Here is a 14,061-nt window from a genome sequence, read left to right on the forward strand (position 1 = left end):
AGCTGAGACTTGAATCCAACACTCTTGATATAAGACCTCAAGTCTTAACATTACAATAAACACTTGCTTCTAGAACCAATGATTCTTAGAGCCACAAGGTGTCCTAGAGATCGTGTACTTCATTTACAGACTTGGAAACTGAGGTCCAAAGAGAGAAAGGGATTTTGCTCAAGTTTTTGAGCTGACTGCTAGAAGAACTAACACTAATCTTCAAGTATCCTGACTGAGGCAGTGTTCTGCTATATCAAACAGCCTCTCCACCTTTTCCCCAAAGATTTATTCATGCATTTGAAAGCCACAGAGCAAGAAGACAGATCTTATACCCATTGGCTCACCCATCAGATGGTCACAATGACCAAGGTTGGGCCAACCTAAAGGCAGAAGCCAAGAGCTTCATCTGAGTCTCCTTGTAGGTAGCAGGGACCCAATCACTGGGGTCAGCTTCAACTGCTTAAGTGAAAAACTCTATGCTAAGTTAGCATCCAGCATGGTATCTGAAAGGACAGACTATCATAATGATGTTAATTATTATCAATATTTGTGAGGATTTACGTGATGTTTATCAATGAATTCTGCAAATAAGAACACAAAAATAAATTCCAATGACAGCTACAAGGCATCCTTCCTTCTGCCTGGCACGACTCACAGATCCCTCTCCTGGAAGGCCACACGTGGGCCTCACTGTTCCACAAACCTGGGGATCCTATGCTAGCCCAGCACGTCCTTATCCTCTCCCCACAAGACACACCATGGGTGAGTAGACCTGGCAGGTGTCTGGGAAGGGAGGAAAGAAGAAGTGGGATGAAGGTGGAGTCAGCACTTCTGGTTCAGGTTGGACAAACTGATCTGGAACAGGGAGCATTAGGGCTGAAGCAGCTGACTAGAGGGTTCCTGAGCATCGTGTGTGTGTGTGTGTGTGTGTGTGTGTGTGTGTGTGTGTGACAGAAAGAGGGAGAGAGAGCAAGCGAGCGAGCAGGGACAGCGAGGCAGTCCAGAGAAGTGGAAGGGCATTGCAGAAATAGCAGGGTTCCCGACAAGGAAGATGACTGTGGACACTCTGGTCAGGGCTTTTGGATTCCCACCACATTTTTTCATGCTGGGTGTGGTCAACCACAGGCCCATGTGTTGACTGTGGCCAAAGAGGCTCTTATCCCTTCCAGTAAGAGTGTGGGATCTGGGAACAAGGGTTATGAGACTTCACAGGACTCATATTTTTTCTCGGTGAGTTTCCATTTCCTGGTTCCTTGGCAGACAGGGGTGTGGGGGGTGTTCTGGACCTTGTGGACTTGGCATGGGTGTGTATGTGTGTGTGTGTGTGTGTGTGAAAACCCTGGGGGAAGAGATGCTTGTTTTTCAGGGAGTGCTTGGTGGTGCAGCTTAGGGGCAAACACAAGGTCGCTGCCAAATTTGCACCCATTCCCCACCCTGACAGCCGGGGCCACAGGGTGTGGCAGAGCAGGCGAGGATAGGAGGGCTGCTCCACAAATCCAGAGGGGTCACGGAAAACTGACCTCCAGTCTCCAGCCACTGGGACAAAATATCTGACGCCAAGAGGGTGGAGAAGAACAGAAGCATTTGTTCTTCAATACTCCTCTTCCCTCTCGGCAGCCTGGAGGTCTCCTGTTCAGAGGAGGATGGCGTTGGAGGAGCCCCAGCCATGACTCACTCAGAGCTAATCCTCGGCGAATCTGTCACCATGGAAACTGCCAATCATTCATGCTTTTCATAGCTTCACCGAACAGCTGCCCAGGGAGAGCAAGCTGCGTGCCGCATTTATACTGCCTACCATGCTGACGCTGGGCCCGTAAACAGAGCAGCCCTCGCAGCAGGACCATACCCTGGCCTTGCCCACTCCTGGGCTGTGTGCTTCTAATGAAGCTCTTCCTAAGTTTTTCTGTGCCCCTTTCCCTCCCAGAGGGTAAAATCAGTGATTCTGAGCGTTAGGAGGACAGAGCGAGAGTGGGAGGGACAGGAAGCTACATACCGGAAGAGGGGTGGTAACGGCAATGTACTTGTCAGCCTGTTCCCTACTATGGTTTTGTGCTTGGAAGACTGCAGAATAAAACTTTCATAGCCAAAACCCCAGAAAACAAGCTTCAATTCCTATTCTCAGGCAGTAGAGCTATGAAGAGCATGGATGACGGCTGCCTTTCCTCTCCCACCCATCATGTCTGGCATCCAGGAGGTTTTTCAACATGATTGCCAGAAAGAAATATAGATTTTACAAAAATGAAAAAGTTGAGAGTTTCTGGGTTAACTGATCTCCGAAGTGAATCCAACCCAATCTCTGGGTTACAGAGGGCTTGTTCAAGCCCCAGGCACCAGCAACCACCTGCCTGGAGGAAAAGGCTGGCTTTCCCCATGCGCACCAGGCATGCCCTTGTTTAGCTATCTGACCACGAACATGAGCCCTGGGGGTGAAGAGGGGGAAGCTGGAGAGGGAACATCAGGGCATGGGTGTACTGACACTACCTCCTGGGGTCCCTGAGGACTCCTGGGAATAACTCCTACTGGATTGTGCTCAGCCAAAGAGGCATACAGCCCCTGCCAGGGTAGACCTGTTGGCCTGGCATCCAGGCACAGTTCTTCATTGGGGGGAGTCTCACTGTCAGGCCATGGGGATGCTCAGCCAGGTGGCCCCGTGACCAGGTGCTCCACATGTGCATGGGGAGACAGGAGCTAGGGAAAGAGACAGGAGGTGTGGGGGGTCAAAGAGAGGGCTCTGAAATCTTTTCTGATACTCTCTTTTTATTCCCTGTTTCCCTTGTCTTTGCTGCCCAGTGAAGAGGAGTCTGACCTAGATCGAATTGCCTTAAGGGAGATACATGACTGCAGGGAAGCGGGATTTGTCTGAACGCTGTTTTGCATCTGTTTCTCAACAGCCTAGGTCCTTAGGAGATTTGAGAGTTGTGCAGGAAGTGGAAAAGCAGCAGCAGATGGCTAGGGACTGTGTGTGTTGGGGAAGGCAGGGGACAAAGAACAGACATGACCATGGAGTCTGCAGGTTCCCACGCAAACAAAGCTACAGGAGCCCTTGTTCAAAATGTGTTAGGAATTTTAGCCACAGCAAAGCAGTAGCCAAGTGTGAGGCCTCTGTCTGCATGAGCCCAGCACGCATGCATCAGGTCAGGCACCCATGCGGCTGGCTCCAGACAGGAATTCCATAGAACAGCCTGGCCCAGCCCCAGCTGAGGAGGGGATCAGTGGGTGAAAGACTTTCTTGCTTTCTTCCTGCAACTAGAATGAAGTAAAATAAAAATAGATAATTTCTTTTAAAACACAAGAACTCAAAATATCCACTGAATTTGAAATGTAGAAATCACTGATGACCTTGGCAAGAGCCCTGTCGTTGGCAGACTGGCTTGGAATTCTGGGAGAGAGGAGGGGAGGAGATGAGAAGGAGAGCGGGGAGGAGGGAAGCAGATGCAAGGAGCCTCCTGGTTGGTGGCAGAGACGTAGGGGAAGCGTGCTGCTAGAGGAGAAGTGTGGTGGAGGAAAGATGACTCAAGGTGGGCAGAGTTAACTTATTTCATGTGAACGGCTTTCCCGAGGTGTGACTGACACACAACCAGCTGTGTGTGTCTCAGGGGAACAACGTGAAGAAGTCCGACACGAAAACACACCACGAAACCATCGCCGTATGTCAGCAATGCATGTTTCACTCCTCAAAAGGTTCCGTCTTCTGGGTAGTTTCCCTTCTGCACCCTTCAACCTGGGCAGCCATTGCTCTATTTTCTAATGACACACTCTGTATTTTCTAGAACTTTATCTAAAAGAAATTTCATATAGCCTCCTTTAAAAAAAAAAAAGGTACTCTTCTAACATCTAACTTCTTCTTTCACCCAACACAATTATATTGAGCTTCCTCTATACCTGAATGTATTAATAGCTTATTCCTTTTATCGCTGAGTAGTTTGCGGCTACAAGGCTGTCTCGTTTATCTGCTCACCTATTGAAGAGCATCAGTGCTATTTCCACTCTGAGACTGGTACAAACTAAGCTGCACTTCTGCACATCCTTATATGGGCACAGACTCTCAGTTCTCTGCAGTAGATAACCAGGAGTGGAGGGGCTGGACCTCAGTGTCTTTTTAAAGAAACTGTCAAATGGCCTGCAGAGTGGCTGCACCACTTAACATTCCCACCGGCCGCAGATGAGAGGCCCAGCTTTTCCCGCTCGTGGTCAACACGGGTGTGGATAACCTATTTCATCTCAACACATTCCAGGAGCTTTGCCTGCCTTTGCTATCCCTGTCCTGTTTGGGAAAAGAATGATGAGCTAGGGCATGGCATGGCGGGGCAAGGCAGAGGGAGACACTCCAGGCCAGCAGCGTTGCTGGGATCAAGAGCAAATCCTCCTGTGACTCTGTGCCAGGAAGACAAGCCCAGTCCCTAGTGAATGGCACTTTCCAGGAATCATTTGTCAACATGCCAGCTTACTGCCCTCCAAGCTGGGAACCCAAGCATGTAGCAAGCTCCGTAGGGGCTGCAGCTCTACAAGGCCCCTCCACGGCCATCATAGTGCAGGAAAGCAGAAGGTAGGAATCGATTTATTCACTGTCCTATTAGGTCCAAATCAGTGTAGCAAGAAAATCACACTTATCTTGCTTCTTAGGAGAATACCTATCATTGGTAGGGAAAGGGCAGGTGGCATTCTAGCCCAAGTATGCACTTGCTCAAAATGTGATATGGCTCTGTCTGCTGGGGAAGCCACACAGGTAGCTTTTGTTAGTAACAGTGAAGCCCACTATGGGGCCAGCACTGTGGCGTAGTGCGTTAAGCCATCCACTTACAATGGGAGCATCCCACGTCGGACTGCCCATTCAAGTCCCAACTCTTCTGCTTCCAATCCAGATCCCACCCTGCCACCCATGTGGGAGACCAGAATGGAGTTCCTGAAATCATGGCCATTCAGGGAATAAATCAGCAGGTGGAAGATCAATCAGTCTCATTTTCTTTCATATTTTCTCTGTCAATTTGTCTTTCAAATAACAAAAATCTTTAAATAAAGTCAGACACACATCCTAGCAGCACAAACAGGCCACTGGGAAATAATCATTTATATTCCTTATCCCCTAACAGGAGGGTGAAGAAGGACCCGGACTATAGTACCTGTGGCAGCTGGGAAGAACACCCCGAAGACGGTGAAGAAGGACTCCCCCGGGGTGTAATCCGGCAGAGTGTTGTTCCGTAGCAGCTCCGGGGAATAGCCAATAAAACCATGCTCTGAAATGACACAGAGAGCAAAATGAGCTGAGAGGCAGGACACTACTTCATACGACTTCAAGTATTCAACAGTAAGGGTGTGTGTGACAGACGGAGAATGCGCAGTTTGGCCCGAACATCCTCCTCCTCATTTCTAGGCCTGACTCTGGTTGACATAGCAGAAAAATGACTAGCAGTGAAAAGGAGTTACCTCTGGACACATGTTCACTTTTTGCTTCCGTAGACGCCACCTGAGTTGAAATGTTATTCAATGAATAGGCATTAGTGTGTTTATTTTTCATCGAATGCAATACAAATTGGGGCTGGTGCCATGGTGTAGTAAGTTAAGCCTCAGCCTGTGGTGCTAGCATCATTTATGGGTACCAGTTTGAGTACCAGCTGCTCCTCTTCCGATCCTGCTCTCTGCTAATGCACCTGGGAAAGCAGTGGAAGAAAACCCAAGTGTTTGGGCCCCTGTATCCACGTGGGAGATCTAAAGGAAGCTCCAGGCTCCTGGCTTTGGACTGGCCCAGCTTCACCTGGGACAGCCAGGTGAGGCATGAAACAGTGACTGGAAGATCTTCCTCTCTCTCTCTCTCTCTCTTTCTCCAAATCTGCCTTTCAAATAAAAATAATTCAATCTCAAAAAAAAAAAAAAAAAAGGCAGGGCCCAGCACATTGGCTGAATTGGCTAATTTACCACTTGCAAGTGCTAGCATCCCATATGGGCACTGGTTCAGCCTGGGAAAGCTGGAAGACTTGGGACTTGGGACTCTGCATCCGGGAAGTAAACCAGTAGATGGGAGATCTTTCCCTCTGTCTCTCCTCCTCTCTATAAATCTGCCTTTCTGATAAAAGTAAATAAACCTTTAAAACATTTTAAAATAAAATAAAATTTAAGAAGAAAGCAATATTAATTGATATTAGAAGTTACTTCTCTACTCAAAACCTCCCATGAGTCCCTTCCAGCCACAGAACAAAGCACAGACTCTGTAGGATGAGTTTCAAGGCCATGCACACCTGGCCCAGCCCATCATTTCTTCTTTATCCCCTGGCCTTTTACCAGCGCCCAGTCTCTTTTCCTAGATCACCACTCACACCACCCCTGATGCAGGGGTCGGGATGCTCCACATCTCTAACTATCCCTGAGATGTTCATCCCTCAGGCCCAGCTCACATGTCATGTCGCTCCGTTAGGGACTTTACCTAGTTAGACTCTCCATGGGCTCTCCTGGCCCATGATCAGCCACCCTGAGTCTTTCCTTAGTTACCCCTGCTGGAGGCAGGAAGTCCAATTTCCCGCATCTTTGTCTCCCAGATCCAGGCACTGTCCCACAAAGTAGGTTGCACTTCTCACATTCAGGAGTCTTTTTTTTTTAGATTTATTTTTATTATTTTCTTATTGGAAAGTCAGATATACAGAGAGGAGAGACAGAGAGGAAGATCTTCCGTCCAATGATTCACTTCCCAAGTGAGCACAACGGCCAATGCTATGCCGATCCCCAAAGCCAGGAGCCTCTTCTGGGTCTCCCACGCGGGTGCAGGGTCCCAAGGCTTTGGGCCGTCCTCGACTGCTTTCCCGGGCCACAGGCAGGGAGCTGGATGGGAAGTGGGGCTGCGGGGATAGAACCGGCGCCCATATGGGATTCCAGGCGTGCAAGGCGAGGACCTTAACCACTGTGCCACCGTGCCGGGCCCCAGGAGTCTTTTTTAAAGACTCGAAAAGGCACAGGTAGGGCCCAGGGCCCAGCATCATGGCCTAGTGGCTAAAGTTCTCGCCTTGAATGCGCCGGGATCCCATATGGCAACCGGTTCTAATCCCGGCAGCTCCACTTCACATCCAGCTCCCTGCTTACAACCTGGGAAAGCAGTTGAGGGCAGCCCAAAGCCTTGGGACCCTGCACCCACGTGGGAGACTTAGAAGAAGTTTCCTGGATCCTGGTTTCAGATCAGCATAGCACCAGCCGTTGTGGTCACTTGGGGAGTGAATCATCGGACGGAAGATCTTCCTCTCTGTCTCTCCTCCTCTCTGCATATCTGCCTTTCCAACAAAAATAAAATAAATCTTTAAAAAAAAAAAAGGCACAGGTAGAAATTGATCCATCTTCCATCCACTGGTTCACCAACCCTAACAGGCCATAACAGCTGCTGCTGAGCCAACCTCAAGCCACATGCCAAAGACTCCATCAAGGTCTGCAATGTGGATGATGGAGCCCAAGCATTCAGGTTATCTACCACTGCCTCTCCAGGCACGTGAGCAGGAAGCTGGGTCGGCAGCAGTGCAGCCAGCACTCCAACTAGAACTCTCATAGCAGATGCCGGTGTCAGATGTGCAGGCTTGGTCTACTGTGCCACAATCCCACAGCCTACAGGGTCTGAGATGCCTGAGGTCCCTGAGATGCCTCAGCTGATGCCCGTCTCACTTGCACGCTTTCAGTCTGACTGACTGACTCACTGATGCTCCATAGCAGGGACATATCTGAGCAGATCTCTTCCAAAGTCTTTCAAACGTTTCTGTTCACGGGCTCGAACCAAGTCTGCCACATGGTTTCCATGCTAGACACTTTGTTCCTGTGGCCAAGGCAGTCACTCTGAACAGCAACTGGGACATGACACAGAATTCAGATGTTCCTGGACTTGGGGACACCCGGACTGTCAGCCTCTGAGGATGAGCTGGTTTGTTCCTGCAAGCTGTGGCCCTACGTCGACTCTCATCACTCCGTCTGCTGATGCGGGATGAAGACCCAGCCAGCGAGGCAGCACTGAGCCCAGGACCTTGGTGACTTTACTTCCAGTGAGCCTCACCCCCAAGCCCACTCCAGGCCGAGCCACAGCCTGGGCCTTCCTGCACAGGACCCAGCTCCTGCCACACGGATGAGCCTGAGACCGCCCGCGCTGCTTACGGCTTCCGAGGTTCATCACCTCACAGGAAAAGTATTTAAGAAAAACTAACCAAATGAAAAGCTCGGTGTAGCCCAGGGCACTCTCAGGAACTCAGGTCTTCAATCACTGTCGGTGGCTCTTTTTTGCATGAATAAAATTGTTTCTGGCACATGAAATCCTAACAACCACACACCCTTTCTGAATTGCGTCACGTTTCATAGCTGGTCTTCCCATTATTAACAAAAAAAGCAGTAAGTGCTAAGTTAACTGTAACTTAGCCGTTGGCTGATCCCACTTGCCAAGTCTGAGCAGAAAACCATGCCCACCTGCCTTGGAACGGAGCTGGGCAAGCAGAGATGGTGTCCAGGCCTGATGGCGCATGCATGTTGCCACCTCACTGCTCATAAACACGTTACTGGGGGCCCACCATCTCCTTACCCACCAGGCCCGCCAGCGTCACCCTGGTCACTTGCAGGTTCAGAGAGACGTCAGGCCCCCATGAGAAAAGTCCCTGGGGAAACCGATGGAGGCCCACAGACTGAGTGAACGGTGCCTCAGCTGCCTCTCGTGCAGCCCTGGCCACTTCCTGAACACACCTGCTAGCCCTCCACAGGCACCACTGCGGACATTTCACTGCTCTTTCTTAACGGAAATGTCTCATCTTTGAAAAGCATCTAGCAGATGAAGGTATTAGTCAATACTTTAAACAATGGAAAATTCAGGAACGGTCTAAGCATCTAGGGAAGACCAAGGTACCTGAAATGTTTATAAAGAGTTTCAAATACCATGGAAAACTGCCCAACTTATAGACAGTATACACTAAGAAAACTGACAAGTTTTATATGCTATATTCATATTACATAAATGTATTTATTAACTTATAAATGGTTAAGTATCAAAGCATAAAATTTAAAAAATTTATCCATGTAAGAAAAACTTTGAAGAAAACAAACCAAAATATTAACTATGATTGTCTGTGTAAGGCAATTATGAGCTATTTTATTTTATTTAGACAAAATTTCCACATTAAAAAAATACTATGCTTATTATCCAAGAAATACCTTCTAGGAGGGAGCATTGCGGCACAGTGGGTTAAGCCACCACTTGAGACATCTGTGTCCTGCATTGCAAACTCTGGATTTGAGTTCCTCCTCTGCTTCCCATCCAGCTTCCTGTTGAGGCAAACCCTGGGAGGCAGCAGGTTTTGACTCAAGTACTAGCCCAGATGGAGTTTCTGGTTCCAGGTTCTGGTCCAGCCCAGCCCCAGAAACTAACTAGCAGATGGAAAAATCAGTCTTTCCCCATCCTGGCACTCTTCCTTTCAAATAAATTAAAAATACATATGTTTATTTAAAAAGCGATAATCTCTTTTAAAAAAATCATCCCATATACAAGTATCTCTTATTCCTTTTTGCCTTCCCATTTATAGTCTACTTATTTCCCAAAATGATTTGAGTAATGGCTGTTAAGACAAACAAGCAAGATAGGGAAAAAGAAAGAACTCAAAGAGAAAAAGAAACCAAACATGAGGCAGGAAGAGCTGGAGTCACCCACAGCAGAACCTGCACGCGCACAGGCCAAAGCCAGGGATGTCCCACAAGACGCCGGTATGACCTGTGGAATCTTCTGGAAACTACATGGGATATTAGAGCCATTTGACCAAGACCACTAAGAGCATTGCTCCTGTGTGGCTCTTCCCTCACCTAGGCCACCTCCTTTGGGGTGAGAAGTTGGTCTCGTTTCCTCCATCCTTACGATTCCCACAGAGGCCCCCATATGACCCAATACCTCACCAAAGGTCCCTGGTCCTGAGTCAGCTCCCAGGGAGGCTGCATCCGCTGGTTCCTGCCTCACCAGCTGAGACCCAGGTCTCTCTCCCACACCCCAGACTCGGCAATGCAGGCACGCAGGTGAGATACTGAGGGCTAACTGAGGCATGGTGTGAGTCTGGCTGGGCAGGGTTGACGCATACACAATCTGTCGTGTCCTCCTACAGTGGCTAATGCCAGACTCGCTGACGTGCATACAAAAGGTTCATATTCAGTCTGATAAAAGCTGTGGTCCTATTTCCACAGATATCTCCCTTTGCATACCTCTGATATCTTTGAAACGTCTCTTGGGGGCACAGCCCTTAGGCATCAGGGGCTATGTCTGCACCTGACACCTCCTACCAGGCCCTGCACACCTCCCCAGTCTGCTGTGAAGACCCACCTCAGAGTTGCCAACAGCTGCAAGAGTGACAGTGACAATTATGGTATTGCAGGCAGCCCCTGCCGGGGAACAACACAGACTGTGCAGGTTCCCCAAGGACATCACAGGGCAACCTCCCTTCTAAAAATAATGCCGAGCATCACTGATTCAACTCCACCTCTGTGCCCGGCTCTACGTCATCCAGCAAGATGAGAGCTGGGCACACCAAGGCTCATCCAAGGTCATAGGGCCACAGCTGCCTGTGTGTCTCCTACCACGTCTCCAGCACCCACACCTCCCACCCTCGAGAAGCATGAGCCCAGGTTTCCCAAGAAACGCACTGCCTTACAGCTCCCCTGGGAGATGGGGCACGGCCCAGCCTGCACACTGGCAGGACCTCAGGCCCATCCAAATTCAGTTTTCCATTCCCCATTCCCCACTGTTCCTCTGTAATGCATCCCAGAGTTGTTCCTTAGGGAATTCGTGTGTGTGTGTGTGTGTGTGTGTGAGAGAGAGAGAGAGAGAGAAACAGAGAGAGAGAAACTGAACTCTAAAAGAAAAAGTTATTTTCATCTTCTTTAAAAGGCAGGGAGACAGAAACAGTCAGTGACTGAGAGGTGTCTTTGAGTTACTGATTCACTCACTACCACACTCAAAGCCAAGAGCCCGGGATTCATGTGGGTGACAGGACCAAAGTCTCTGAGCCATCACTGCTCCCTCTTAGGGTGCCCAGCGACGGGGAGCTGGACTGGAAGAGGAACCGAGACTCCAACCAGGGACTCCAATGTGGGAGACAGGTGTCCTTGGTATAAAATGCTGCATCCAATGCCCACCCCTAAAGCTTGTTTGTTGACCTCCAAAGGGGCTCTGTGCCTCAGAAACCCACAGACTTTTCAGTTCCTCTGCTGGTACCAGGGACCCCGGGCCTGGCTCCTGTCAGCACACAGCTTCCAGCTCCAAGAGGCCCCCGTGGCCAGGCCCGCAGAACTATGTGTAAACGTGTCTGGGCTTGACCTAAACATCTGGTTGGGAACTAAAAATACCTTGGTCTCATTTGAGCTGTGCGCTTTTAGGAAGACCAGACACACAACAGGGGAAAAGGAAGAGAGGACAACTCCTGGCAAGACCCAACAGGCAGGCCCAGGGTGACAAGCAGGGCAGCTGGGCTGCAGAGAGCCTTCCTCTGCCACACAGAACTCAAGCTTCCTGTGACGGGGCCTGTGGGCGGCAGACCTCGCTCTGTCTGCCCCCACAAGGAGTTGAGTGCCCTGCCCCAGTGGGGATAGCACAGTCTAGACCCCAGGAAGGGGAAGGGGATCACAGGGAAGCCCTGAGTGGCACCTGCAACACCACTGTGGGGGCTGCTGAAACCAGAAGGGCAGGTGGTGGCTGATGAAGAGTAGGGCTCATTTTGTGGCTGTTGGCTGCAGCCGTTGCTTAACTTAGACAGCAACTAGGGGCTGTCTCTGCATCTCTGGGGCCCCTCCCTGCCCTAGAGGCCGGCCGGCCAGTCCTTTCCTGGGGCTGGACAATGGGAGAGCTGGCCCACCAGAATTAGCGACAGGGAAGAAAGGACCTAGGGCAGGCAGACAGGGTTGGAGGGGGCCTCCTCTGTAAGCAGGCAGGGTGGGGCCTGGGAGGCCACAGGAAGGAAAAGGAAAGGAGAGGCCTACATTTGGGAAAGGAGGGCAGTCTCCAAAACAAAGCCCGAGGAGAGAGAGGGGAGGCATGAGGGGCCTGGCAGGAGTGAGGTCAGTGCAGCAAGTGTGCCCAAGCCCCTCAAAGGAAGAGGACCAAGTATAGTACCATGGGCCTCAACAATCATTAGCAGGGCCTTCCAGTGGTCAACTCATTTAGACTTTGCAGGGTGAAGTTAAATCGGAATCAGAGTTATCTGTCAGTGTATTTAACAACAGGGTCTCTGGGTCCAGAACCATGGCTTAGTTGGCTGATCCTCTACCTCCAAGCAGCAGGATCCTATATGGGTGCCAGTTGGTGTCCTGGCTGCTCCACTTCCCATCCAACTCCCTGTTTGTGGTCCTGGAAAGCAGTGAAAGATCCCCCAGGGAGTGTGGATATGCCACCTCTGAGTCAGTGTACATGAGAGGAGCCAGAGACCCCACCCTTGCTAGTGAGCTCCCAGGTGATGCCAAGCTCTGCTCTGCAGTTGGCACTCCAATGGCAGGGCAAATGATGACCAGTAGCCCATTCTCAGGCCCCAGGGCACATCATCCAGAGCTTCCACCCCGTGTCCCCGTGCTGCAAGTGCTCCACACCCTGCACAGTTGCCATATGAAGCTCAAGCTATACAACTGTGGGCCCGGCACAGTGGGTGCCAGCATCCCATATGGGTGCCAGTTCAGCTGCTCCACTTCCCCATCCAGCTCCCTACAACAGCCTGAGAGAGCAGTGGAGGATGGTCCAAGGCCTTGGGACTCTGCACCCGTGTGGGAGAACTGGAAAAACTCCTGGCTCCTGGCTTCAAATCAGCTCAGCTCTGGCTGTTGTGACTACTTGGGGAGTGAACCAGTGAACAGGATTTATTTCTCTCTGTATCTCCTTCTCTCTGTAAATCTGACATGCCTTTCCAGTGTAAATAAATAAATCTTAAAACACACATAAAACTACACAATCATGGTTGGCAGTCATTGCCACACGGTCTCAGGGTATCAAAGCCACAGGGGTAGGCATAGGGAGACCAAGCAGGAATTTAGGGTCTCTGTCATGGTCCCATGTTCACAATTGAGCAGTTCAGAATGCAGAGTAGGGGGCCAGGGGAACAAGCCATGGGAAATCCAGAGCTTAACTGTGAGCATGGCCTGCAGTGCAGGCAGCAGCCTCAAGCCTGCATCTGCTGGACACTCGGGCAGCATCCTCCAGCTTGCTGCCAAGTGCAGCTGTTCCAGGCAAGCCCATTGGGCTGCACTGGTGCAGGCAAGTGAGAGTAAGTCCTGGGAGTTTTGGAAGAGGCCCCCCAGAGGGTCCTGGGCAGTGAACTGGGCGGCTGCTCCAGACCAGTTTCCTCCCTAGCTTTAGCCCTAGTGATCTGGGGCCTCCCCAGAGAGGGTGGGGAAAGGATGTGAGCTGGGTTTCCAGGCCCGAACCCCCACCCAGAGAGAAAATACACACAGAGAGGGCTGGGTGTTCCAGCAGTGGCCAGAAGGGAAATCTAGAGAGAGGGACCTGGGCTGGTCACTGGGCTGTGGGAGTCCCGCCCAGACCGCCCAGGGAGGGACAGCCTGGAGCCTTGGCCTGGCCCTGGGGAGCGCCTCCACCCTCTGGGAAGACAGGCTGCCAAGAACCCACAGGGCTGGGCAAGCTGGGGATGAAGGGCCTGGGGTGGAGGGGATGTGAGGGCAATGCCTCTGGCTGCAGAGGGTGGGACCTTAGCATCCAGTCACAAAAGCCAGGAGCTCCTGCCAACTTGTGCCATCCAAAAGGGCAGTCCTGGGTTCTCTCACTTGAGAAAGGGAAGATGCTTCTCTTCCCTCTCATGAGAAAAGATCATTTTTCACGTCCAAGAAATTCCTCCACCTGCTGACCCAGGCTCCAGCTGAAGTACTTAGTTTAAAAAAAAAATCTTCTAATAGCTTTGGCTGTCTGTGAGTGCCAGTGGGATTTTGGCTTAGAGAGGGCTAGAGTGGAAAGAACTGTCACATGTCCTGGACTACGGAAAGCCCAAACTGCAGGAATGGGTGCTGGGGCAGCTCCCCAGGTCTCGGGGCCTCTGGGATGATGGCTCCCCCGGCTCTGGGAGAAGTTTGGCCTTAACTGCGTGAACTGTT

General features: G+C 50.8%; 1 protein-coding gene across 1 annotated transcript in view; it reads right to left on the reverse strand.

The window, feature by feature from the left end:
- The window catches only part of LOC121167262 (solute carrier family 12 member 8-like), a 121,837-nt gene that overhangs the window by 52,330 nt on the left and 55,446 nt on the right, over positions 1 to 14,061 (reverse strand). Inside the window, exon 4 of the mRNA XM_040996688.1 lies at positions 5,112 to 5,225. Coding sequence (XP_040852622.1) covers positions 5,112 to 5,225 — 114 coding nt within the window. The remainder of the gene's footprint in view (positions 1 to 5,111; positions 5,226 to 14,061) is intronic.

Source organism: Ochotona curzoniae, unplaced genomic scaffold, assembly GCF_017591425.1.
Source record: "Ochotona curzoniae isolate NIBS_2020 unplaced genomic scaffold, NIBS_Ocur_1.0 patch356, whole genome shotgun sequence".
In the NCBI taxonomy this organism is placed as follows: domain Eukaryota; kingdom Metazoa; phylum Chordata; class Mammalia; order Lagomorpha; family Ochotonidae; genus Ochotona; species Ochotona curzoniae.